General features: G+C 46.9%; 1 protein-coding gene across 21 annotated transcripts in view; it reads right to left on the bottom strand.

Moving 5' to 3' along the window:
* Positions 1 to 27,787, bottom strand: part of dlg2 (discs, large homolog 2 (Drosophila)) — a 131,009-nt gene that overhangs the window by 26,471 nt on the left and 76,751 nt on the right. For 15 of the 21 annotated variants that reach the window (XM_030360833.1, XM_030360831.1, XM_030360830.1 and 12 more), the window contains 7 exons: positions 9,885 to 9,938; positions 8,431 to 8,481; positions 6,603 to 6,727; positions 5,082 to 5,251; positions 4,427 to 4,563; positions 3,224 to 3,368; positions 2,553 to 2,718 (listed from right to left, as the gene is read on the bottom strand). In XM_030360833.1, coding sequence (XP_030216693.1) covers positions 2,553 to 2,718; positions 3,224 to 3,368; positions 4,427 to 4,563; positions 5,082 to 5,251; positions 6,603 to 6,727; positions 8,431 to 8,481; positions 9,885 to 9,938 — 848 coding nt within the window. The remainder of the gene's footprint in view (positions 1 to 2,552; positions 2,719 to 3,223; positions 3,369 to 4,426; positions 4,564 to 5,081; positions 5,252 to 6,602; positions 6,728 to 8,430; positions 8,482 to 9,884; positions 9,939 to 27,787) is intronic. The other 6 variants (XM_030360824.1, XM_030360834.1, XM_030360832.1 and 3 more) reach the window with 1 other exon arrangement.

The raw sequence follows: 27,787 nt of genomic DNA on the forward strand, positions 1-27,787 counted from the left end.
CTTTGGACCTCTTGTTATATCGGTCGATATGAATATCATTTAATGTTGCATATCTTTATAATGTGGGACATAGTAGCGTCTCATTCAGCCCTAAGCAAGGTTTTAAAATATATATATTTTGGGTGATATGCATTTTTCATGTTGAATAAGCACTATTTGGTGCTAAATCACCGGCGGTGGAGTTTTAATCCAAAGTGGATCTGAAATATTCCGGACAACAAATTGAGTGTCACATTTGCCTCGGTATGCGCCTCACTAACCACATCAACTGCCGGCGTGAAGACACTGCTGGGGATATGAGGAGAACCGCCAGAGGGACGGTCAAGACATCTGGAGCGTCTTTGCTGAATCATTCATAACCCCCTGACGTGTTTCTGGCCAGAGACGAGGACGGAGCGTTAATCCGGACTGGCAGGAGGACGAGTAGGCAGAGAGAGCGGGTGGGGAGCGACTCAAGGTGGCATTTAGAAACAGTTGAGTTCCATCAATCTCCCCCCCCCCCCCCCCCCCCCCCCACCCCCCAACTCACTCTCATTCCAAACACGCGTAGCCGGAGTACGACTCGGGGCCTTTTCCAGTTCACAATTCTCTTTGAGATTTGTAAAGTCTCCCCAGAGAGAGTGAGGCGCTGCTGGTCGTTTGTTAATAGGGAAATTAAAGGGCAGGTTTTCAAAGAGAATTGTAAGCGGAGCGAATGAGGGGGGAAACGTGGTTAATATGGACGCTCAGACCGTTCAGTTAGCCTTTCTCTTGTAAAACAGGAAGATTTAGATATAAAAGGAGACGACTGTGGGGAGAGATCATAATCCTCATTAAATTGTTGTATTTAAAACTTCCTCTACCCTCTAGGGAGGAATGCATGCCATAAGTAGAAATCCATCTTCTCGTCGCAACATGCTTTGACCTTTACGGTTAAAATCCTGAATACCACCACAGGTCGACGACTTGTTTTAAATTAAACATCTACTCACGCCCTCTGTCTTACTACGCGAGAACGTTAACTACCTTGACGAGGGGAGGATGGCCGTGAAATGTGAACAATGGCTGCCCAAGTTATGGCGGTGTGGAAGGTCACTAGTGAGGTAACGCAGTACTTAAAGCTCAGAACAAATGTTTAATCCTCTTAGCTCGGCCACAGAGACGAGGCAGGGAGGAGGGGTAAGTCTTCGGAGAACAAAAGGATTTATAGGAAGTGCCAATCCTCGCCGATTGTTCCGACAAACAGGCTATCTGCCATCCAGCCTTGGAAGCAGCTCAGTCCCGCTTTCACCGTTTGGGTTCGGGGACGGGCGGCTGCATCCTCGTTACGGCACACAGGAATGTTTTATGAGTGTTATTGCCATTCCGGAAATTCCATACCGGTACGAATAAAAATACAAAAATACGTCATGATAGTAACGATAACTACACGATTTTTTTCTTTTGCCAAAGTTTTGCCTTTCTCCGGTTAAGCCTTTCTCTTGTTATTGTTTGTCCTTGGTAACGCACCGACCATGATCGTGAATCATGGTTTGTGCAGTCTAATCCCGATCCAGTAGCAACAGGGTGAGGGAGAGAGAAGGACACTGCAGACGACATCTATAATTTTAAGCTTAGAACAACTCCACTGGCAAACTCGAAAAAAGAAGAACTAAAATCAAAACATGTGTCCACTACTGATGATGTAAAAGCTATGAAAGAGGAGTGAGGGGGAAGGGGGGGCAGAAGTATCCCATCTCTGTTCTGACCTCAGTTGTACCCAAAGCATACCATCTACTGATACTCTCCAGTGTTTTGTGGATGTGCAACTACAAAACACAACAACCAACACAACACGCTGACAGCTATCCACTAATTGTCCAGTTTTCGACAGACTGTCACTAGTGGCTCCATATTTGGAGCCGCACTGGTCAATTTTTTTTTTTTTTCAACAGATCAGATAGCTTGAAAAATATAAATTTTTTCGACCAATCATACCAAGCAATGCTCACATTGACCATATGGGAGGTAATTCAAGAGGCTGAGAGTGCGAGAGCAGTTGAAAAGTCAAGTAGAAAAAGAGGCTAATTTCTTCCAAATGATATAGGGTACATTCCCACTTTTGTCTCCCGTTAAGGACTTACAAAGCGATCTCTCTTTTGCAAACGTCCGTTATTGTCCTAACTGTTTAGTTTCCCTTAAATGGCTCCCCCGACTTTAAGCCAATCACAAGAAAGCAAGTACAACAAATTGTGTTTCACTGTCTCCGTCGTGGTGATGATGAGTGTTTGGTTACTCTTCCAACACACACTCACATACGCGCACACACACACACACACACACACACACACACACACACACACACACACACACACACACACACACACACACACACACACACACACACACACACACACACACACCATCCAAACGCTCAACATTACACAACAAGAAAACACAACGGCTAAACCATTAGGGAGAACACGATGGAGCAGCGATGGAGGAGGGTGGAGGCGGGTGGGGGGCCGACAGGGACACAGAGACACCGACGTCTACCTGGAAGAAGGTGCGGTAGGAAGGCAGGAACTAATTACCGTAAGAAGGAAAAACCGTCCAACCTGTTCACGTCCTCGTCGCCCAGCAGGTGCTTGGGGATGGGGGAGTAACTCCCGGGGGAGATGGGCGGGAGCCCCGACTTATACTCCAGGGCGCCGATGTTTCCCGGGGAAGAGATATGGTTTTCCATGGTGGGAGAGAATGCTGTGTGTGTGTTGGTGTGTTTGAGTGCGAGTGTGTGTGTGTGTGTGGTGAGGGTAAGGATGACGAGGGTCAGGGTAGACATAGAGGGATGACAAAAAAGAGAGAGAGCGAGGAATTGAGAAAGGAACACAGAAGGATGCGACAGACAGCGCCCGCGTTTGCCCGGCACTGAGGCTTCTCTAACTAGCTAGCTGCCTTAGCTAGCTGCTTCACTGAGAGCAGGGCATTATCCGAGCAGGAGCCCAAGCGTAGATTAGCGCATCCTGACAGCTCACGGTCGGGATTAAAGCAAACCTTTGTGAAACACCCCTAATTTACACTCAACTTCATGTTCAATTGCACAAACTCTTAACAACACAAAATCCACTTAGTCTCACTTGCTCAACCTAGATAATCGTGCCGATGCTAATAACAGCTCCAAACCAAACAACGATGGTTCTATGTGTTCTTGGATTCTCTGAGGTAATTCATTCGCTAGAAGGGGAGAAGGCGAAGGGGAACTCACAGTGCGTTATGTCCGGAGGCCCATAGGGGTCCGACAGGTACACGTTGGTGGGCTTGCCGACCTTCAGGTAGACCACGTCCGAGGTGTTCTTCAGTATGGCCACCGCCTCCTCGTGGGACACCTCCTCCAGGGTGTAGTTGTTTACCTGTGTGTGTGTGTGTGTGTGTGTTTGTGTGCGTGTGCGCGTGTGTGTGTGTGTGTGGTTGTATATGTGTGTACCCCACCGGGACCGATAGATAGAGAGAGAGAATCAGAGAGAGAGAGAGAGAAGGAGATTAAGAGATTAAGAGGGCAACAAAGACAGAGAGACGGTCGATTGTTGATGACTTGTTAAAAAGCCAACCTATTGTTGCTCATACACTCCTCCCTGTTGCAGCGCCCTCCCTCCCTCCCACACACTCCTTCACTCCCACTCCCTCCCTCCCACACACTCCTTCACTCCCACTCCCTCCCTCCCACTCCCTCCCTGTATGCCGGCTAACCAGATTATGACAGATGGGCTTGGGGAGGGCTGCACGACGGTGGGATGGGAGGTAATTAAATTAGGCGCTGGTATAACAAGAAGGCGCCCCGCCGAAGAGATGCCCTAATAGCTGAGGAGCCAGCTGAGCTATACTGACACGACAAGGCAGGAAGGCATGGGCGGTCTCTGCCGCCGCATGCCTCACAGGTGCATCGGCGGCAGCTCGGCCTCACAAGAGGTTTGGATAAGTGGCTAAGCAAGTGGGGGAGGTTACTGACTGAAAAGAAAATGGTACAAATTGACAGCTCATAATTATATTCATAACATAAAGTCACACTGCATAGATTTAACTTCACGCAAAGCAAATTGAATAATGGGAAGCTGCGGGACACTGTTGCTCATCGGACAGAGCCTTTTGTGTTTGTGCTTGGTTTGGGATTTTTATCCTTATAGGACTGCTTAGGATGAGGAATTTTGTTTAAAGTGGAAAGCTCTTAAAATATAGATTTTTCGACCAATCAGATCACTCAGAAAATAATATTTCTCTTTTCAACCTATCATATCGCATCCTTTTGGACAAATCAGATCGCTCGAAAAATATATATTTGGATTGGTATCATTATAGGCCTGCTTAGGGTGAGGAGTCTTGGTGAAAGGGGACCTGTGAAGCCCTTTGAGCCTGAGACGGTTGGTGTAATGTACTGTGTTTCAGTTCAGTGGTCGACGAGAGGATCCCTCACCATGAGCAGCCGGTCTCCCACTTGTAGCCGGGTGTCCTTCTGGGCCGCTCCCCCGTCGATGATCTTGGTGACGTAGATGCTGTTGTCTCCGGGGATGTGCTGGTTTCCGACCCCGCCCGCTATGCTGAACCCCAGCCCTGTGCGTGTGGACAAGATTAGCTTAGCATGCAAGGTAGCCCCCCCCCCTAAAAGCTGGATACCAATAGCAAGAGGCAGAATTTGTGGAAGCCTCTAACTCAACATAATTCTTTATCCATACACAATTTTTCCTTAAAAGTCACATGAGGTTTTATTATTTTTAACTTTAATTCAAATTAGAATAATTTCAAAGCACAATATCGATTCAATTCATCCTATGCGGTGCTAACTGTTTATAAAAAACACCATTAGCAAAGAAATTGCTGAGTCATAGTAATTGTAATTTGACTTGAATGTCGCGGCCGCACTCATTTCAACTTATTTATACTTCACCTAATTAATCTATAAATTCCTAATTCATCTATCAATTAATTGCAATGCTCCACAATTTGCTATGGCAGAGTTCAAAATCACCATTGTGATTAATATTCATTTAATTGAGCAGCCTTACTAACCAGCACTAGAGACTATTCCAGCCCACCCCCGACGTTCTCCCCCGTCCCCCTTCCCCTCCCACCTTTGGGTCCCTTGATGAGCTTGATCTCCAGGACGGTCTCCAGCATGGGCCGGCGGCGCCGCACGTACAGCCGCACGATGGAGCCCGCCACCTTCAGGGCCTCCACGGCCTTACTGTGGGACACCTCCCACACGTCCGAGTCGTTCACCCGCAGGATGCAGTCGTTCACCCTGGGGAGCAAGGGGAGGAAGTGAGACGCACGGCCGCCCACCATCCACCGGTAGCTGCACGGATAGATAGGTTGGAAACGCACACTCATCGACACGCGCGCGCCAGCTGCAGTATCTACGTACTCAGAAGGGGGTACTTCAAATAAAATTAGCACTCGGTTGAGAAGTGGACGTTTCAATACTTATTAAAACCAGCACTCGCTTTAGAAGTGCTGTTTTTCAATATTTATGCAAGATTAAGGGCTCCCTGTGGAGCTTGCCACTAGATTCTCTGATAGCTTGCCTGTGAAAGCAGAACAGACATGGGCACAGGGCACATCGGCTTCTGCATAGATGCTAAGTCTGCTTCGGGACGCAGGTTTGAAATGAACCACTGCTTTTCTACTGGGAGACGTTCATGTGTGACTAAGTGCGTGTGTGTGTGTGTGTGTGTGTGTGTGTGTGTGTGTGTGTAAGTGTGTGTGTGTGTGTGTGTGTGTGTGTGTGTGTGTGTGTGTGTGTGTGTGTGTGTGTGTGTGTGGTGAGAGGCAGAGGGAGGCAGCGTTTGAATTCCCAGAGGTTAGGGATACAACATCCATGCCCTAACACTCAAGGACACACATCCCCCTTGAGGCCCTGCAGTGGAGCCAGCTGGGACCCGACACACACACACACACACACACACGCACACACACGCACACAAAGTAAGTGGCAAGCAGAGCGAAATAATCGGAATACTTACACTTATGAAGCTTAAATCAAGTCAAATCAAAACGCTCTTAACTTTCTTCATCATAACTAAGGATCACTTGAACTTTGTAATTTGTCTCCCTCGTCTCAACCATTTATACTATGATGACCATGCAGCTGGATCAATATAGCCATGAACATCTGGCAAAATTATTTTGTAGTTTGTTAGCAAGGCTGGACTAATTAGCAGGACACATGCGCTTACTTTGGGATTCAATGATTGATCACTTGATTGTAAAATTAACTTAAAATCAGTAAAAAATTATATGATGATAGGACACAATGTTGGTCTTAAAGAACTTAACTAATTTGATGCCCTTTCTAAATTAGAAACAAACATTAAAAAAATTATATATATATATATATAATCACGGCATAAATCGTGTGATAATGTGATTTCAGGACACTCAGGGTCACCTTACATTGCAGGGCCAAAACATCCCTTCAGTGAAATAAATTAAAAATAAGTGTAAACAGGACAGCAATGACAACATAAACAAACAGGTGGCCAACACAAGGAGCTCATTTTGGACCCTGTTTGCTTTAAGATGTTCGGCTGACTCAGGACACATCCGTCTACTCTAAGACCCTCCACACAGATCCTGACCGGGACCAGACTTACCGCAGGCGCCCGTCCTCCGAGGCCGCCCCCCCTGGGATGATCTTGGTGATGAAGATGCCCGGGTCATCTCCGATGTGTGGGTTGTCCGTCCCGCCGGCGATGCTGAAGCCAAGGCCCGAGTTGCCCTGCGTGGGTCCACACACAACGTTAGTTTTGGGGGAGCCGCTGGGGAAGCGATGGTGGGCATTTCAAACTAAAGAACCGTATCTTTTGGACTGACTCACTGAAGCTAACCCGAGTACGTCTTAAGACTTTCATAAAGAGCTAGCAAATTCTTTAAATGTTTTAAAATAGATTAACAACCAATCGCTTTTGTTTGAGTGAAGCACAAGGGAATACTCCTCTTTTTATTTAAAACGTCCCGTATCACTCTTTTAGTGCTGATATGATGGATTAACATGGTGAGGAACTGGGTGTGTTCTGGTTTTCTATGGGGAACGGGTTCTGGCTCATCATCACCGTCAGCGAAAACGCCCGGCCCTTAATGTATAACGGCTATATCACTAAACCTGACAGTCTGATGAGTCTACTGGCCAAAAGACAGCGGGGCTACAGCCTCATCAGAGAGCTGTCAAAGAGGATCCCGCCCACGCGCCTCCTCTCGCATGAAAAGAGACGCGCGGCGTGATTAAAGCCCTAAGTGAGGGGAAGCGAGGCATCTCTTGATTATGAAAACTTTAATCCACCGAGCCAGCCCCCCCGAGGCGCCCCGTGGCTGTAGTACTGTAATACCGCGGCATCGGAAACCGCTGGCAAGGCCTGCTGGCGACACTGACACTGAAACAGTGCTTCCTGGACCCATACACACACAGGACCGCGGTATCACGTTTTACATCACTGAGAAGGAATAGAAAAAGCAAAGAAATGTGCAGCTCTCCTCTGTATGGCTCATCATGGACACGGACACGAGTCAGGGTTGTGTTGTGGTTTTTTTATGAATAATATCCACGTGCAGGCTTCCCTGGTTGGCTAAATATCAGCCCACCGCCTTCGGTGGTGCTGACCTTTGTTGATGGCTCTGTTTTGCATTTTTGCAGTCTCTGGCTCGCCATCCTCCTATTGGATCCTTCAAGACGATGCCCTAACCGATGTTAGTCTTAATGTCGACGCCATATAGATAATGTTGAGATTCTTCAAATACCACAGGCTCCAGTACTGCTAATGGCGCGTCATTTCATTTTTAGCACACATGCTAGCTGCTGTAAGCCATGAATAAGTTATACAACTAATTATGCTGTCATTCAGATTCGAGGTCAACGACAGGGAACATGCCATTTAAAAAATCTGACCGGGGAGTTCCCGCCACCAAGATGATGACGGATCATGTCTGTTATGCCCACACATCGTATATCCACATCACGACTCACTACAATGGGTGCCCGGTCATTCAGCTGTTCAGCACCCAGGCTCTGGAACTCCCTCCCCCCACACATAAAACAATCAGACACCATTACAACCTTCAAGTCACAACTCAAAACTCACCTGTTCAAACTCGCACACAACGTCTAACTGATCACTGTTTTGATTGTTTTTTTGTTTTTGTTTTATTTATTTCTTATTGCTTATGTTTATTTCTTTTTACACAATGTCTTGTTTTTTTTAAATAATGTATGATGACTAAATGCTCTGTAAGGTGACCTTGGGTGTCTTGAAAGGCGCCTCTAAATTAAATGTATTATTATTATTATTATTATCGTGTGAACCAACCAATCAGAATCACTTCCTTTTGTGCATTGCGTTTGACTTGATGAACAGGTGAGCTTGAACAACGAACCCAAATCATGTTTGTCAGGAAAGGAGTGCTTGCAGGGTCTGGGATGGTACTCACCCGCTCCAGCGTGATCTCCTCAAACTCATATTCAACCTCTGTCCCATTGAGCTGAAGAAAGAAACACATTGCATTAGCTGACAACGTAGCTGGCTCTATCTGTATGTCGGTGATACCTGAGCTAGGAATAATAGAAAACAGTAGAAATTCCTAGTAAAAATGCATCGATTGCTATTATTTTGTTCACATTGTAAACAATTTGCTTAAATGTCAAAACATCATCATTGAGTATCCATTACGGCACCAATAATTTAAAGAATTTTTCAGTCATTCCAAGATTCTGGTCATTAACTTTTCACCCTAGTAGAATAACTCAACACCCCCGAAATGTTTTTATCCGTTAAAATTATTGATCAAATAGCGAGCTATTCCTGCGGCGTTGCGAGCCAGCCAGACACAGTGGGAGGCGTGGAGTGGGGGTGGAGGGCTGCCTGTATTTTGCTGCGATGATTAATTAGCGATAGGCGCTTCCTTCCCATTAGGCATTCACACAGGAACAGCGATGTCGCAGGACGGATGCTTGGCGCGGCCGACGCTCACGCTATACGGTCCCCGCTGGCGGAAGTTTGTGATTCATACCGTCATTTACATAATTTAGTGAGCGCTAAAACAGCAACATATACAGTCGAAAAGACAATGATGGTGCCGTGCGATTAATTAATTCATTCATTATGTGTAACCTTTGGAACGCCACACTGTCATCGGGGGTCAACAGCTGATACTTAATATACATAACATATATTAAAGCATATTCAATTGGTTCACGGTAGGTGAGCACATTTAGTTTGGAACTGTATCTACATTTGAGTGCATGCTATTAGATTATATATTATATCCTCATCCTCATCTTCAATCCGCTGATCCGGGGTTGGGTCGACCAAGTTGTATGTATGTAATATATAATGTAATATATTTTATTTAAATTCATCAGAACGTAAAAAGGTATGTATACACACAGACACAGACACACACTGCTGACAGTTACTAGAGGCGTCTGATTTCCAGCACATGATGACAGTGTCTCAGTGAATCTCAAGCAGCACCTGTCAGTGTTACGTGTTGACGGAACAGACTGGACATGATGGCAGCCACTCTCGTCTGTGCTCGCCATGTTTCCTCTATTTTGATTTTGTTATTCGTCCCTCTTAATTGCTTCCGTGGCGCCGTGCATTTGTTTCGATGGGGAGCGGGCGAAGGGTCTTTGAAAAACTATGGATGGGTCTTTTATTCATGACAACCCATCCATTATTTAGCACGGTGACCCCGTTTTTTTTTTTTTACATGAACGTGTTGTGTGTAATGTGGTTGTCATCATCAAAACCGTCAAAACGATTCTCTCCCCCAATTGCCCAAACAATGTGATTGAGGCATGGGGAAATGGACTGGGGATGTTTCATACAACTAATGATAACTAGAACAAGACTAATATTGATCATGTTAATGAAGCTACTCACATATGGTACCGACTCCAGGGTGTCCGTGTTGACTACAATTGGGGCTGGGCTTGCCTGAGAGAGAGAGAGAGAGAGAGAGAGAGAGAGAGAGAGAGAGAGAGACAGAGAGACAGAGAGAGAGAGAGAGAGAGAGAGAGAGAGAGAGAGAGAGAGAGAGAGAGAGAAAGAAAGAGAGAAAGAGAGAGAGAGAGAGAGAGAGGTCGATAAGCCACTGCAAGAAGTGTCAGTGACGACAGCAAGGTGCCCGGGCCAACTCCTGCCCTACTTTCCATGCATGGACAAAAGGGAAGTGGGATGGAGGGGCTGAAAAAGACATCTTCTGGATCACGCTGCCATAACCTGCATCATAAACAATTCACCATCCCCTGTCTCAAAAGGGAGCCTTGACTCTGGACAGGAAGGGGGAAGACAGGGCTGTGGAGGTCACAGGTCACCCGCTGTGTGAGCATAACCTCAGTGTATCAACACAGACACAGTGATACGGAGGCAGATTTAAATGGGTGATATTATCCCACCCGGTGTGAGTGGCATTAGTTATTACAAGCCACTTGATAATCGGCCTTTCCCTTGTGTTTGAGTGACATCAAAAGTGAGAGTGTCCACCTAGATGTGTGCTGGATGGATCAATCTACCAGCCTACCCAGTGGACTGTAGCACACGTTGCTTATCTATCCATCATACATCTAGGTGGACACACCCGGTGAAATCATATCACCCCTGTAACGGTTTGTTGGCAGGTTATTTAGATGTACAGGAGTGGTTTCCATACAGAAAAAAACCAACTTCAAACGCGCAATCTCAAATGACATCTGCAAACTAAGTCAAAGCGCTGAGCTTGTGGCTTTCCCTATTTTGCGTTGCGCGCGTGACTGAATAATGCATGATGATTACCAATCAGCCTTGCATATCAGACACCCGGGCGGCTGGTGATTGCACCACTGGGTGTATCATACGAGTTCAGCCGTATTGACGCAGCGTTTACGGTGTAAATAAATCCGTCTGGCGCCGTCGCCGGCGGCCCCGTGTACGAGATGAAGCCGCCGTGACCCGATGCATGGGCTGGATGTGTTCAAACCCCCTCCGAAGCAGATGGGTAAACACATTGCTCCCGTGAGAACCAGAGGATGTGTGTTTATCGGCCGCACACAAACTGCCATCCGTCTCCACGTTGGCGGTTAGAAGATGTAAGAGCTGTTATTCAAGAGTAATTTGTTGGGAAAGCCGTTGCCATCCGTCAGCTATTAGTGGGTGAGGCGCGCTGTGAGATTATCTGTCTCTCTCCTGCCCTCTCTCTTTTTTAAAACTCCTCTGGGGCTGAAATGGTAGAGCTTGCATAAGGTTAGGGGTTTTAGTTCCATCGGGGCCAACCAGAAATATAGGCCCTCTTCAGATTGTAATGCACTTTAGGTAAAAGGGTCTTATACCATGCGGGACTAAAAGTCCACCAAATGGCCCTAACCAAACTCAGCCAAACATATGATAATAACACAATCAAGAAGAGGCTGAGAAGAAGGAAACACACATCAGAGAAGGCAGTGCACTAGAAACTATTGACCTGTAGTAACAACCGTTCCATGGGGATACATGTCAGACGAGGGTGAAGACTCCTCCGCAAGCTTTCTCCTCTCCCGATTATTAAAAGCATAACTCATGACTGCGATGAGGGTGGGCTTCATCGCAGTAGGAGAAAAGCCCTGCACATGTGTGGAACGTTATCGACTCCATCAGCCTCTCTGCCTTTATGAAGATGATTTTAAGGGAATCGTGGATTGTGAAGAATTGTGCTGACCGAAGCCATAGCACAGCTCTTGCTTCGACTGTGCTTTAGGACGGGACAATGGACGTCCATGGCACCAAGGGTAACCGTTTGTTAGACAGAGAGTACCTTGGGAGAAGAGAGGAATCATCGATTTTGTAGTTGTAGCGTCATCTGGAAGTGAGGTAAGGGATATGAAAATGACTTATTCCCTTGAGGCATGACCGTCAAGCCCTGTTGCTCTGTGCTTAGAGAAATATTGTTCCTGGGAAAATGTTTAATAAATGACGAGCCGCATTAGATTGGGCGGTGTATATTCACATTGTTTCTCCGTTTTTTTGGTTCAGTTGTTTTAAAGGAATTTGCAGTTTCAGCTTTACGAGTAACTCACTCACAAAATTCCCAGTCGGGCAAGAGCTGGCAAAAAAATTAAGATTGAAATTAAAAGCAGGCAATAAGAGCTTATTAAACCTGAAGTGATCATAAGATGCGGGAGAAGAAATGCGCCGGTGTAACTATGAATACTGATGAATTGTCATCAGATAAGGCCGAGACGTGGACCGTGGGTGAGGCGTTCACACACCGTCGTGAGGATCGGGAGGTGTGACCTGACTGACAGGGTGGATTTACAACAGTGGTGTTGACGGGCGTCTCAGCGACACCCCTGGGGGGGTGGGGGGGGGCTGGGGGGAGCTGAGAGTGGGTCGATGATTGAAGGTGAAACGCTGTTTGTGAGCAGAATAATCAAGTGGATTTACTCCCAATGCATGTTTGTTGTTCCCTGACGAGAGTGCGATTACAGTAATAATATGATTCGAGTTATGATGTGCAATGTTCAACAACGTAGTTGTCGCAGACAGACGGGCATGCTATCGTATCCAATTATGGAATGGAATATTGGAAATAGCGTGGCGCTGTCGTGGCCCAAATAGACCAATCGTACGCGGAGGGTGCGCAGTGTGGGAGGAGCTAAGTGAGAGGTCAACATTGGTATGATGGTGAGGAGGCTGTCGCATTATCCATTCTGCTTTAATGTATCTCAGACCACTAGACAGAAGAACAAGGTTACCCTGGAAAAGTAGTCCCATCTTCGACTTTCTATATTTAAATGTTTGGCAAAACGAAGCGTTTGTGATGTGATGTACTTCATTCTGCCAATTAAAATGCACACACACACACACACACAACACTTGCACAACCATACACACACTAAAATGAATCATATTTGCACACACACACACACACACACACACACACACACACACACACACACACACACACACACACACACACACACACACAAGTACACACACACACACAGCAGAGACACTGTGTGTTGGTGCATGGAGATGTAATGGGCATTCGACTGAGTGCATTAATGACATTCTCAGCTGTACCCAGGATCATATCTGTGCCCGCCCGCCCCCCCCCCCCCCCCCCCCCGGACGATGGCGTCGTCTGAAACGTGACAAGATTGGCGTGCACGTGAAAGCGCCCGTGAGGCTCTGGCACTGCCACACCCACAGAGAGAGGCAGAGTGAGAGAGAGTTGTGTCTCGACGGCAACTCACAACATATTTTATTAAAAGGAAAGGAAAGGCCATCATTTATTCAACGCACAGAACTGGAGGGGGGGGAAAAGACATGAAATGGAATCAAACAGACGGTAAAGTGACAGGGCCGGGCATCTTTAAAAGGGTGAATGTCTATGTTAAAAGTGTGCGCTCCCGTTCGCTCCATGCCGTGTGGGTTATACTACTATAAGTACAGTCGGTTGATATCTGCCTGAGCAGACGTCAACCATCGCGACATACAAAAGACAATACAATAAAATGCACACGTCCGCTGGCGTCATGGCCAGTGGCATCGCTCAGAAGGACGTCCCAAGCTGTCTGCTCCGTCTCTATTCATCTATTGTATTCTATCCGTTTAGTGCTGGTCGGCTATGTTGATTTATTTTTTGTTCAATAATTCAAAGGAGCCGGCATAGTGAAAGTATAGTGGCCTGATAAATGAAATCTGCCCATCAATATTTCACCAGCATCGTTCGTTCAAATATCCACACAACAAACGCTGGCATTTGATGGGTCTTGTCGAATTTTATACTCAAAAGTTCTACTAATGTACTACAGATTTTTCCGTGTCTTTTTAATTTGTTTCCCAAAGAACCCTTGTTTAAGTGTGATAAAATGGAACACGATTAAATCCTTGACATGATGAACAGTGAAATATATCAAGCAAAACCTAAACAAAAACATCAAGCATAAGAGATGAAAATGCCATAAGCAATACTCTCTCCTCTGTCCATCTATGAGAGATGAACCAGACACACACACACACACACACACACACACACACACACACACACACACACACACACACACACACACCCTTAGATGAGAGCAAACAGACACAATACTAAACTCTTCATCTGAGAGTCCATAATCGTTCTCCTACTGAAGCGTTCCTTCATGTTCTCCAAGGAGAACACATCATTCTTTAGACGTTGTGAGGACAGCACACGGGCAATGCCCTTACCCGTGTGATTACAACTGTTCACGTTGTTGAAAAGAACAGAGCCTGACCCATGAGTAATGCTCAGAAGCACCCGCAACACTTTTCATTAACATGCTGCTATATTGCAGAGCCTGACGTCAACAAAAGCCCTCTCAGTCTCTCTCTCTCACTCCCTCTCTCTGGCTCCCTCTAACAAGCTGCTCCATCATGTTCAAGTGAATACAGGCTCAGATAAAAGCCTCATTTCCAGCCTGTGTGTGGGTTTGCTTGGGTGGTCATTCCCGGCCCACTCAACTCAGGCAAAGCCCGATGAGCGAAACACACAAAACCGTACAAATAATACATAACAAAACCCTTCAGAAAACACACACCGACACACTGCTTTTCACTTGGAACACTTTGATAAAAAACACAACCACACACACCGATCCTCCAGAGCCTCCACACACTGCCCACTCTGACGTAACCTACGTCACACAGCACACACACACACACACTGCCCCGCGCTAAGTCCGGGGCCCTGGGTCCACATGGGCCGCGAGATCGGCCCCCCCATGCCGAGCCGCGCCCCCCCCCGGAGGAGAGAGCCCGTTTACCTGGTAGGGCTCCTGCCAGCCCTGGACGCAGCCGCACTCGGCGGCCCACTGGTCGCAGCTGCCCCCCTTGGCGCTGGCGCTCCTGTACGACAGGAGGCCCTTGGGTTCGCCCCCCTGCCCCGTCCGGCCCCACCTCTTGGGCAGCGTGGCGCCGCCGGGGACTCCGGCGCCGTGCTGGTACCTCTGCAGGGACTGGTGTGACGGGTGCTGATGGGAGTGTTGGCGGGGCAGCTGATGGGGATGCTGCTGGTGGTGCTGGTGGTGCTGGGGTCGCTGGCGGCGTTGCGTCCAGTACGCCTCCTCCTCGCCGTAGCCGCCCCGTCCTCCTCTCCCCTCGTCGTCCAGGTCGGCATAGCAACTCTGCTGCTTGCTCAGGTAGGCGGTCATCGTACGCCAAGTTTCAATACCCCCCGCCCCCCCCGCCACCCCTTGTCACTTACTTCTTGCCACTCACTTCCTTCCTGCCGCACTTTTCCCTCCTGTAGGTTCTCGTTCCTTCTTCTTCTTCTTCTTCTTCTTCTTCTTCTTCTTCTCCTTCTTCTCCTTCTTCTTCTTTCTCCTCCTTGTCCCTTTGGGTCTATCCCCTCCCCCTCTCTAATCCGTTATGCGGGCGACGCTGTCACGCGGCGGCGGCGGCGTCCTCCTCTGATGAGGCTAGTGATGTGCTGAATGGCTGAGCCGTCGGGATATCTGGCTGCCATACGTGTGGCCGTGTGAGAGCAGGACTCCTGAGCTGTTTATGTGTGTGTGTGTGAGAATGGGTGAGTGAGTAAGTTAGTGAGTGAGAGAGAGAGGTTATGCGTAAATGTGTGCAAAGGGAAGGCAGCAGCAGAATGATCAGATGAGGGAGAGGGAGGGTGACCAGAAGGAGTAAAATGGAGAGGGAGAGAGGGAGGGAGAGAGAGAGAGAGAGAGAAAGAGAGGAGGGGAGGGATGGAGAGGAGTTAAGTGACTGGATGGGGAGAGACAGAAAAGAACAGCAGGGAAGAGAGGGAGAGAGGCAGGGAGAGAGAACCACAGAGAGAGCTACAGAGGGGGTGGTCTGCGCTCTGTGCTGTGAGTGTGTGTGTTTTTATGTGTATGTGTGTATGATTGTGTGTGTGTGTTTGTTGCTAGTCCTGTGTCAATATATGACTCAACTGGCAGTGTTCGCACTGCCAGGCAGAAGCAATCGATGCTCGCCGCTGATAGGAATGGGATGGGACCCCAGGCTGGGCTGCGGATCACAGAGATTCGGATGCGGTTCATCACCATGTGTGTACGCGTCATGACAGCAGTATTACCAACAGGAACTGGAAGTCTGTTGCCGTGGTAATAATAAAAAAAGAACGCACACGCGTAAACACATACACACACACACACTAATGAGGGTGATACGCATCAACACACACACACACATACACACACATTAATGAAAGTGCCTCTGATCTCACACAAACACACACACCTACACACAAACAAAATGCATTAGTGGAAGACCAAACCAGATCACTGTGAATGTGATCGGTGGTATGTTGATAACTTGGTGTTTATAATCAAATAACCCATTAAATATGACATTATCTAATCAACAGCTCTCCTCTCCTCTGTCTGCCAGAGTTGAATGCATGTGTGGGTAAATCTGTGTGTGTGTGTGTGTGTGTGTGTGTGTGTGTGTGTGTGTGTGTGTGTGTGTGTGTGTGTGTGTGTGTGTGTGTGTGTGTGTGTGTGTTTGATAAGTGTGTGGTATGGAGTGTGCGGGGGCGACCACAGTTCAGATGATATCGACATGCACATGGATGCTGCCGACTGCTGGTCCCAGGCAGTGAGGAGCTCTGGACGGAGGGACTTTGACAGTCGGACTGATGATCTGTTCAATTATACAATCTGTTTGATGAGGTACTGCAGTGTCAGTGCCCTCATGTGTGGGTTTGTGGGTGTGTGTGTTGATGCCTGTTTGTGTGGGTCGGTTTGGTGCATACACGTAGGGTCCGATCCTCTGTGTGTCTACGGAGAATACTTGATAATAGCCAGGCAGAAACACTAAACAGGAGGCACAAATAAAAAACATCGAGGTTCGAGAGAGAGAGAGAGAGAGAGAGAGAGAGAGAGAGAGAGAGAGAGAGAGAGAGAGAGAGAGAGAGAGAGAGAGAGAGAGAGAGAGAGAGAGAGAGAGAGAGAGCAAAACAGCCGCAGTGGGCATCTCAAGTGTGTGTGTGTGTGAGACACTGTGCGTGTGTGCGAGAGAGATCATCACAAGCGATGAAGAGCATGCAGGAGACGGGGTGTGTGAACAGCTTGGTTGGACAGTTGGTTCGCCCTTGCTGTTCAATCCCTTCTTTGAGAACACAAGCACTGTGTTGTTTCAGCCTATCCTAGCGCTCACATCTGTATCTATTATAGTTGCATTCATATTTACACTGGCTTACGCATCATATGCTCACCAAATTGAAAATCTGTTAGAAAACAGACCAAAAACACACAAAATCACACTAACAAACACACACACACACACACGCACACACACACACAAACACACACACACAAACACACAAGATCCCTATCCGACACGACTGACAGAATTCACCATATTCTCGTTCGGTGCATCTCAAGTCCAAATGACCTCATTCTGGATTCACTGGTGCGCAATAACATACAGCATAACCATTGGAAACATTTGAAAATGATTACGGCGGGCATGTTGAGTGTACCACATTACCCGTCGCACTGTGTGTGCGTCGTGTGTGTGTGCGTGTGTGCGCATTAACTCAACCACATCATCTCACTCTACAAGACTTCAGTCCCAGAGGCTTCAGAGATGAGCAATGAGTGAACTCTTCTTACTTTAAATGCATCCCCATTCGCCCTGCATGTTCATTGTTCATTGGAGTAGGCAAACAGAGAGATAGAACCAGCAACGTCTGAATAGCCAAATTAAGATGATTCACACCAGTGTGCGTGTTTGGCTGCTCATCGGGTGAGAGATAGATTATGAAACACCGTACGTAGCATGTAATTCAATAATAATGGAGTATAGCATTGGCTGGTAAAAATTGAATGAAAATGCAATTGCGTTGGGTGTACGATAAGAGGCAGTATTGTCTCGTATGCCTCGAATCGATAAATACAATTACAGCTTTTTACATTCTTGTGATCAAATGCTACCATTCACGTTGACATGAAACGTGTTCTTTTCAGCCTCATACTAGTCGCGGTTTCAGAATAATCTCTTCAACTGCCCTGTAACTGATTTGTTCAGAGTGCTACTCCCCCGACAGAGCCCGTACCGCCCCCTGCTTTGAGCGTGGGCCATTTATGGGTGTGCTTCCACATGCAGGACTCTGCTCCTACTCTCCCTCAACCTTTTTCTACCCCGCTCTCACTCCAACTCTTATTACCTCTCTCTCTAGTGCTGCCTCTACCCCCTTTCCCGCTCTAACGTGTTCATCCGCTCACTCTACATCCCTCTTACCTCCACCTATCTCTCTCTCCATCTTTAGCTCGTTCTACCCGTCTCTCTCACTCCATCTCTAGCTCGTTCTACCGGTCTCTCTCTCTCCATCTCTAGCTTTAACTCTTTCTACCCGTCTCTCTCTCTCCATCTCTAGCTTTAACTCGTTCTACCCGTCTCTCTCTCTCCATCTCTAGCTTTAAATCGTTCAACCCGTCTCTCTCTCTCTCTCTCTATCTCTAGCTCTAACTCGTTCTACCTGTCTCTCTCTCGCCATCTCTAGCTCTAACTCATTCTACCCGTCTCTCTCTCTCCATCTCTAACTCTTTCTACCCGTCTCTCTCTCTCCATCTCTAGCTCTAACTCGTTCTACCGGTCTCTCTCTCTCCATCTCTAGCTCTAACTCGTTCTACCCGTCTTTCTTTCCATCTCTAGCTTTAACTTGTCTACCTGTCTCTCTCTCGCCATCTCTAGCTCTAACTCATTCTACCCGTCTCTCTCTCTCCATCTCTCGCTCTATCTCATTCAACCCGTCCCTCTCTCTCTCCATCACTTTGCCATTTCAGTCAGATAGTGTTTTGACCCCTTCACACTGGCACGGGGATGAGCCAATCAAAGATTGACAGGTCATTTACTGTGTCCGCAGCGGCTGACTGCACATCTCTATTAGCGGCCAGACCTCTGTCGCTAGGGGAGCCCTGCACTCGAGTGTTTGGCCAATGCAATGCAATAAAGAAGGCACACTTTCTCCTCAATGCTACTCCAAAGGAAATGGGTTTTTATGGGTTTTGATATTACCGCTTATTTTGCAACAAACTCATTCTTGTCTTAGTGTCAACTAGGTTGTTGTGAGCAAAGAATGGTATCTGTGGAAGGTAATTCGTTTTGTGAGCATTGTTAGCCGTTTACATTAATAAAAATGCATTATATATTCTGTAAATCTTCAAATATTTTTTTTTTATACAATCGTTGCTTCAGTTCAATATAATGGTACAAGCTCTAGTGTAACTAAGGAAAGCCAAAGTCTCAAGCATTGATTGGAGCATACACAATGGCTTAGTGCCTGCCATTATAGAACGTAAAGCTGTTAGTCAAGGGCTCATGTAATTGATTCCATTTGCCACCAGGTGTCAGTAGCAGTTCAGTTCTGAAAAATACCCTTTTTGTTCCATCAACTATTTTTTGTTCTGGGAAAGTGGGAAAACAAGGTAATCAAAAAACGGAAATATTTACAACTGTTATATCGCAAATCATTACAATGTGTTTCTTATACATCATACGTAAGTTAAGAGCTTAAAACGACATAACAGACACATTTTTGCTCTAATGTTGGACACGTTATGTATAACTGCCTAATTAGACGGAGCAGAAGGCTGAAACATGGTCCCGGCTTTCCCAGAGCTTCACCCTATTAAAGATTCAGCACCATTTCATCATAAACACACTTCTAACTCAGCAATTTTAACCTGCACTATGGAACTTTTTCACTGCAGCCATCATCTATGTTTCGGGGGATTTGAATGTATGAGTGTTTAAAGTGTACAACTATGAACACGCCTGAATCAATCTTTTTGTCTCCACATCAAATTTTCAGGTGGTCTATGGACGACCACGGCGGGATAATTCTAAAAGAGCTTTGCCGCAGGAAAGGAGCGGAGAGGAAGTGGGACGAAGCCTCTTATATAAAAAATAACCGAGCAGCTTTGAAGCAGTTGATTACTTTTTACGATTATTCACAATGTCAAATTATTTTTAACAAAAGCAATGGCTGCAGTGAAAAATTGTTTTAAGATTAGATGTCAAATTCATTAAAAAAGCTACCGCTAGTATGCTATCGCCATTACCATCTGTGGGAATGTGTTTCCAACCGGCTGAGTGCAAGGTTTTTTCTTTTCTTTTAAACAGACAAAAGTGAGTTTCAGTGTCGCAGTTGCAATGAATTTCTGTTACTTGAAAGGTATAGTCTATTATATGTCTTCCACTCCAACTCCAACTTTTCTTGAAATAAAATGTCTTTGACAGCATATATAGATTTAATTCTCCTCTCGCCTCCTGGTCATTATTTATTCAGTATCACTACCTCATGGTCCCATTTAATGAGGGAAAAAGATCTCCACCATAATTCCTTCCACCGATGCCGAGGGAACTCTGAATCACTTGGCCGGGCCTTTATTAAAACATCCCGTAAGGTACTCGTTTTATAGTGGTCCCATATAGAGTCTATGAAGGTCCTTCTTTACCTCCCCGAGAGGAAGTAGCCATAATGCTAAAGGGAGGAACGCTACACCTTGTACCAGCACAAAGAGCCTATAAAATGTATGCTGACCAGAGAGTGAGTACCCATGGCCAGCTAGACTTAGTCTAAATGGCCTGGTTCCTGGGCGCTCGTAAACGTGGATCACACGCACATGACACAGCCTTATACAGAGACTACAACTAGGCTAAGCACAGGTGTACACACACGCACAGGCGTATTGGCAAACAGGGAGCGCTATCGAGCACTATGGACGAAGAGTCTGGCCCACAAAGCCAGCTGACCACTAACAGCTATCCTCCATTAAGTGCCACCGGTTCAATACTCGCCATTCTCTAGCCCCCATCCTATTCGATACGGAACGGGCACACCGAAACCTACAGCACGACGTCCACAACACCCTAGAGAGTTTCAAACATTGAATCGAATGTTCAAAGGTTTTCAAACATTTCAAACAGCTCAAACGCTTTCCCCCCACCCGAGACAAAGCAAGGCATCACCCCTCTGTCGGTTTTTTTTACACAATCCTCCATGAACGCATTTCCATTCGCTTTTCTAACCTTTGGCGCGCGCGACGCCGGACCCTCGGGACCCCCGGACGCGGCCCGGGCCTCCCCACAGTGCCTCTTCAGCAGCCTCTCCGACACGCTCTGTTTCCAGCGGCCCACGCCGACCAGCGACGGCCACTTGAGCGAGCCGAAGCTCAGGTTCAGCCCCTTGCCCAGGCTGCCCAGGTCGGGGGCCCAGCTCCGCAGCACCTCCATGGACCGCCGCTTCTCCAGGGGGCGGCCCTCCCCCGGGGCCGGGGGGCAGCCCTGGTGGGAGCTGCCCTGGGACGAGTGGGACGGGGTCAGCAGGTTGGGCGCGCTGCCCCCGTGCACCACGGCGTGGCCCATGGGCGAGCCGTCGCCGCCCATCACGCTGTCCCAGCGCCGCTTGCCGGTGAAGGTCATCGGGTGCTGGCGGAGAACCGACGCCGGTCGCCGAGTGATGTCCAAACCCCCCCCAACCCCCCCCCCCCCCCGGCGCCCGCTGCCGAGGAGCAGACCGCACTGCGCTCTCTCCTACAGAGCAAACAGCATCCTCTCTACGACCTGTTTGAGAATAAGTCCCCTGGAAGCAGAACCGCGCTGAACCCCCCCCCAAATAAAAGTGAAGTAATTTCCCCAAGGGCGGGGAGGGGGGGGGGCTACACTAGCCGGCGACGTGCCCCGCGATTGGATGGCGTCCCCGGTGAGCGATCCACTCCATTCCAAGTGCCTATGAAGTCCACGCAGAGAACCGAGAGGGTTCGACACCACCACCACCACCGGCTTCTCCTACGGAGCGACTGGGCCTGTACTCCCCCCGCTCTCTGAAGTGGGGGAGAACGCCGATGACCGACCAGGGAAGCAGACCGACGACCCTGGTGCTCTAAAGTGGTCGGTGGAGCGGGTGGGAGGGGGGGGGGGGGGGGGGGGGGGCAGCGACGAATAAAGAATAACTCAACAAAAAAAAACACCCGAGCGACACATATTCAATATATCTGATTGGTGGAGAGCTGCAGTGGCTGGGCACACAGAGGTGGATTCGATTGGATTAGGCGGGGGAGGAGGTGGGGGGTGTGTGTGTGTGTGTGTGTGGGGGAGTGTTCCAACGATGTAAATCACATGGAGGCATAATTAATGCCGCAGGGAAGTCGGCTCTGACAGGAGGCCAAAACTAGATTCGACGTGGATCAATGGAGCGCACCAGGAGGAAGAGACCGGGCCCGCCATTGTGTCGGGCTTTGTGCACGATGTACACACACACACACACACACACACACACACACACACAAAAATAATAATAATAATAATGAATCCAAGTAAAAAAATAAATAAAACTGATGGCAGGGATGACTGGAAATGTACGGAGATAACCAACTGGCAAATAATCAAAGCATACAGCTTTGGTCTGACCTTTGGGGTCTGTTTGGTGTCTCTCCATTTCAGAGTGAGATAAAGCCAAGGAACGTCGTGCCCCTTTAATCCCCCCCAGCTCACACTCCGGCAGGGGGACCTCTCCTAGGTGCTCACCTTGGCCATGTAGTGCCAGGGCTAGGATGGCTCAAAGGGTGTGTGTGTGTGTGTGTGTGTGTGTGTGTGTGTGTGTGTGTGTGTGTGTGTGTGTCTACTGCCACTACCGTTAGCTCCGTCGCCCCTCAACGTTTTATTTTTACTTTTTTCATCCCCAAAAGCTCAGAGGATTAGCGATGTCTGGCCCGTCACCGATAACAGTGTTCAAACAATTAAGATATACTCTACATACAAATACACAGGAAACAGAGTGCACACATATGCACAAACACGCACAAATACACACACACCTAGAATATGCAGTACAAAAAGTCAAAAGATACATTGATTGCTAACAAAAACTAAAATAAACTACAACCAATACGCACACACACAGACCCACGCACAGGGAAATGATTCATTGGCTAGGGGGTGTTTACCCTTTAAGGCCCTCTTCGCTGGTTAGCTAACATTTGACCCGCTGAAAAGCACACACTGCTGCTAATGCAGCCTGAGTGCGTTTCCATTACCAGTATGGCTGGAAGAGCAGACCAATAGGAATAAGAATAGCTCAGGCAGGTAAGAGGAAGTCAGATCCCCTAGTGGGAGAGAGGGAGGGAGGAGAGAGAAAGATTGAGAGAGTGAGAGAGAGATTGAGAGTGTGAGAGAGAGACACAGAGAGAGGTATTTCAGTTGATAGACAGGATTAGACGGCGAGGATGATGGCATTAGGGGAAAGTAAAGGAACTACATGGTGAGTTGTAATAACACACTTATTTCCAAAGAGTGCGCCATTGGCAGCTGAGATGTACAAATATATTTTATGTTACAGTGGGTTAAAAAAACAACAACACTCAGAAAGCATAAAACACAACATTAGTACAATCTATTTTACAGTCCAGTCTGTTTACACTTAACTTAACAACCGACTTGCCTAGATAAGTGCCCAGCAGCAGAGTATATTGTGTCTTGACTACATTTACAACACAAACAGTTCTGAAGAAAGGTAACTGCCGATCTCTAGAGCCGCCACAGTTTGGGTCAACCATCACATCTTTTAAACATGACCTGCAACAGCAGTGGACCACACGTATCGACCATTGTATCGACCGAGCGCTGGGCTGGCAAAATAAAAATACTAATAAAAAGACCAAGCCGACGGAAAATAAAATACTAAAAGAACGGCTAAGGACAACCTCTTAAATCTGGGCCGCAGCATTTCCAATTGTATTTTCATAGATTGGATTTTTCGAAGCGCCATCTACCACTGACGCGGCCAGTGGAAACACTTAGCATACTGAATAGTTGGCTGCACACTATCAGTGAGAACACCCCCCACCCCCCTCCCCTCCACACCCCTCCATCTTCTTGCTCGGCTAATGTTTACTTGCGGGGTTGTTTTTGTGTGTGTGCGTGTGTATTCGTGTATGTGTGTTGGTTTTTATTTCATGTGATGTGTTCGCCAGCTGTTAGGGCGGGATCGCAAGCTCGTCGAGGCCTTTGAAATTAAGGGTGTGTGTGTTAGTGTGTGTGTCGGGTGTGGATGATGGCCGACAGCTGTGTGGAGAGGCTCTTAACTTTAGAGTGTGTTTGAGGTCTGCTTGCCCTCTCTCGCCTTGAAGTGGCGAGGCAGGTAGGACACAATGAAAGGCAAAAAACAGTAAAAATCACAAACATTCGTCAAATGGCTTGGTTGGTACTGGAAAAACGAAAGATATGTCTCAACCAGTGGCTCCACTTACTAACATCACATATATGACACACACATTGAATAAGTAATTCAGTAGTAATTGTTACCATTGACTATTAGGTCATTTAGCTGATTCGTTAGCCTCATAGTATAATTGCCCAAGGCATATTTTAGGGTTAATCTTGTATTTAGCGTCAAAATGCCTAAGTGAAATAGTTGACTTAGGCAGATAGTGATTAAGGAATGTAAAAAGCCTCCTGATTGGCTTGGGATATGGCCAATCAGGCACAGTGAATCAGCAGCATTAGTTCGGCTAGATATCACAATTTGGCCAAAATGACTTAGGCCATTATGCTAGGAGGCTAACGAGATGCTTCTATCAAAGCACTGTGTTCAGACGCATGTAAAGTAAGAGTTTGTTCTCTTGTTAAAGGATGCCTACAGGTGGAAGGCGGACATTGTGGTTTGAAACCAGACACTTCCTTCAGGGAGGGAAACAACCATACAACTGGTGCGTCGTTCCTTTAGCTCATCATGACCATTAAATGATACAACATCATTTATCACACGGTCGTTATGCATCAACAATTAAAAATACATTTTTATATTCCCTATTCTTGTTCCAACCAACTGGCTACATCAATGAATCACAATTGTGGCCATTGTGGATATATATACTACCATGGAGGTCAGAGAATAGGGTAAAGAATTTAAAATAAGAGTGTGACCATGAGGCTAATCTAATTTAGATCCCTGCATTCAGTGCAGGTTGAATGAAACATTCTTAGTCGGAGGCACCAGACGAGAAGCCGGCCTGTTCACTAATAGCAGTCGTACTAAAATAGCTCATTGCAGGAAGTCAAGTTTTTTTGTAGGCTGTAACAATCAATTAACGCAATTACTCACTCACATAATAAGACTTCTCTGGGCTGTTTGTAGTCTATCCTCCCTTCCCTCCATCCCCAACAACATACGACTATCATTAGGAAACAGCAAGTAATAGAAATGTAATTTGTAATAGAAATGCAATGTCAGGTTCAGTTTAAGAGTACCAGGAAAAAGGATTTGAAAGAAGATGAACACTGATTAGATAGCCGATTAAAACCAACCCCCCCTCCATCCACACGCACACACACAGACACACACACACACACACACACACACACACACACCCTCCACACATCAGCCCTTCACTTAAACTCATGACTCATCTATTACCACCCAGCCATTTTGCTCCCAGAAATGGCGACTGTCAAGCCTAATAATACCCATAATCCACCTCTCTAGCCACTCCTCCAAATACTGCGTGTACATACACCACACATACACACAGACACACAAAAATGTTTCAAGGATTGCACAAAAATAAGAAACTAATAATAATAAAACTTAAAAGGAATCAAAAGACTGTTGTGTGTGTGTGAGCATAGCTGCACAATGCTGCACATACTATTGTACTTCAATGCTTTCAGAGGCCCTAGAAAATACATTGAGATGGAGTTTCATGGACGTTCCTCTATGAAAGGAAGCCTGGACGGCTGTTTACCAGGCCGGTTGGATGTGGTGACACACACACACACACACACACACACACACACACACACACACACACACACACACACACACACACACACACACACACACACACACACACACACACACACACACACACACACACACACACACCCAAGATGTGCAACTAAAAAGGAATGTAGGACCGAGCACACTATTGTTACTGGAATTTATAATGATAGAAAAATATATACATTTGAAGATCAGCAGTACTTTATAGCTTAGAAAAGAGAAAATAAATACCTTGGTATTTCGCTTTGGCTGGAATGTGGAAGTTAAAGCTTGGTGGGCGACTACGTCAGAAAGGTGATGGAGTCAGTGTGTTGGACGGGATCCCTTGTGTCGCTGTACAGCACGTTGTTTTACTAAGGTAAGCTGTTTGCAAAGTGTCGGCCAAGCGTGTCTTCGTTTGGGTCTGAACATCGAGAGACTAAGAGACTAAGTATGGTGAATATTCAAAACTCATTACCAGTCACTCTGACCCAATTAATGAAACTGAGTATGTTTTGACACGTCCTTTCACATTTAAATAAGTCGACGGCTGTCAACATTTAAAGCACATTATAAGCTGGCTTTTATCTTCCCATGTTAAATGTGCGAGGGCCTGCTTGTTAGAAGGTAAGGTAATATTACCGCACATAATGTGGCTATTAATGGCACGTTGAGATGGAAATGCTATTCTAGGGGTGCATTTAAGTGTAGGGCTAAGTTAGCGAAAGCTCTCTGGTGGCGAGGCTCGTTCTGCAGGGTAGCGTAAAGTTTAATCCTTGAAGGAAGAGGGAGAGGAAGAGAGAGCAGCGCTTTGTTGAATTCAGAATGAGCCGAGACCACAAGCTCCTCAAGGTGACACACACACACACATTTAAACACACGTGCACACACAACTATACACACATGGGGCCGCGTACATGCACTCACACACACACACACACACACACACACACACACACACACACACACACACACACACACACACACACACACACACACACACACACACACACACACACACACACACATTGAGACAAGCACACAAACACAGACACCTGTCTGCGCCATGGTGACGGGGTAGTCTGAGCAACAAGTCTTCTCATTATGAATGAACGTCACATACACAGACCCCCTTATGGCCAGTTGAACACACACTGTCAAATACTGAATGCAGACATCGTACACAATCACATTATTTTAACTGCGCACACAAAAGCGCACGAGTAGAACACACATTTAAAGTATCCCAGGAGGCTAGGCTGCAGCTTCAGTGTTTGTTTTTACGAGACTTAAGAAAATTGGATGTTGTTGTTTTGCGGTTATGTCACTGATTAAAAATGTCCACTGAGCTTAGCTTTAATTGCGTGCGGTTAGACTTGCAAAGTTGAGAGAATGTATTGGTTTTGTACACAATTAGGAGCAAAGCTGAACGCGGTCCCTTGGTAATGGAGTTACGAAAAGCAGTGGTACATTTACTGTAGGCCGGTGTGTGTGAGCATACCTGCTCAACTCCGCCAATACCCATAGTTGCAGTTGTTTTTGACTTAATGGTGGGAGTTTGCACAACACATATGAAGATGGAGTCTCATGGACATTCCTCTCTTGGCTTGGAAAAGGAGCCTTTTTAGGCGAAGGTCGCCTGGACGCGTTGACACACCCCGACTCATGAGCAGATAATTGGACCCAAGAGGTGGCCCCACCGCTTAGCTTTGCAAATTAACTGAGAAGCCCAAAAGAAGACGGATAGACACACGTACACACAGCCTGGGCAACAGGTCTTCTCATTATCAATGTACCTCGCACAGTCACACACGCACGCACGCACGCACGCACGCACACACACACACACACACACACACACACACACACACACACACACACACACACACACACACACACACACACACACACACACACACACACTTTACAGCGTGACCGACTTTCAGATTGGATCAGCTCTGTTAGGTATTGTGTTCAGACGATGCTGCTTATGAATGTGTCATCTTTTCCGCACAGTGTGTCGCTGTAGTACGTCCTTGGCATTGCAACCCTGATTGTGCAC

The sequence above is a fragment of the Gadus morhua genome, chromosome 7, assembly GCF_902167405.1.
Source record: "Gadus morhua chromosome 7, gadMor3.0, whole genome shotgun sequence".
NCBI lineage: Eukaryota > Metazoa > Chordata > Actinopteri > Gadiformes > Gadidae > Gadus > Gadus morhua.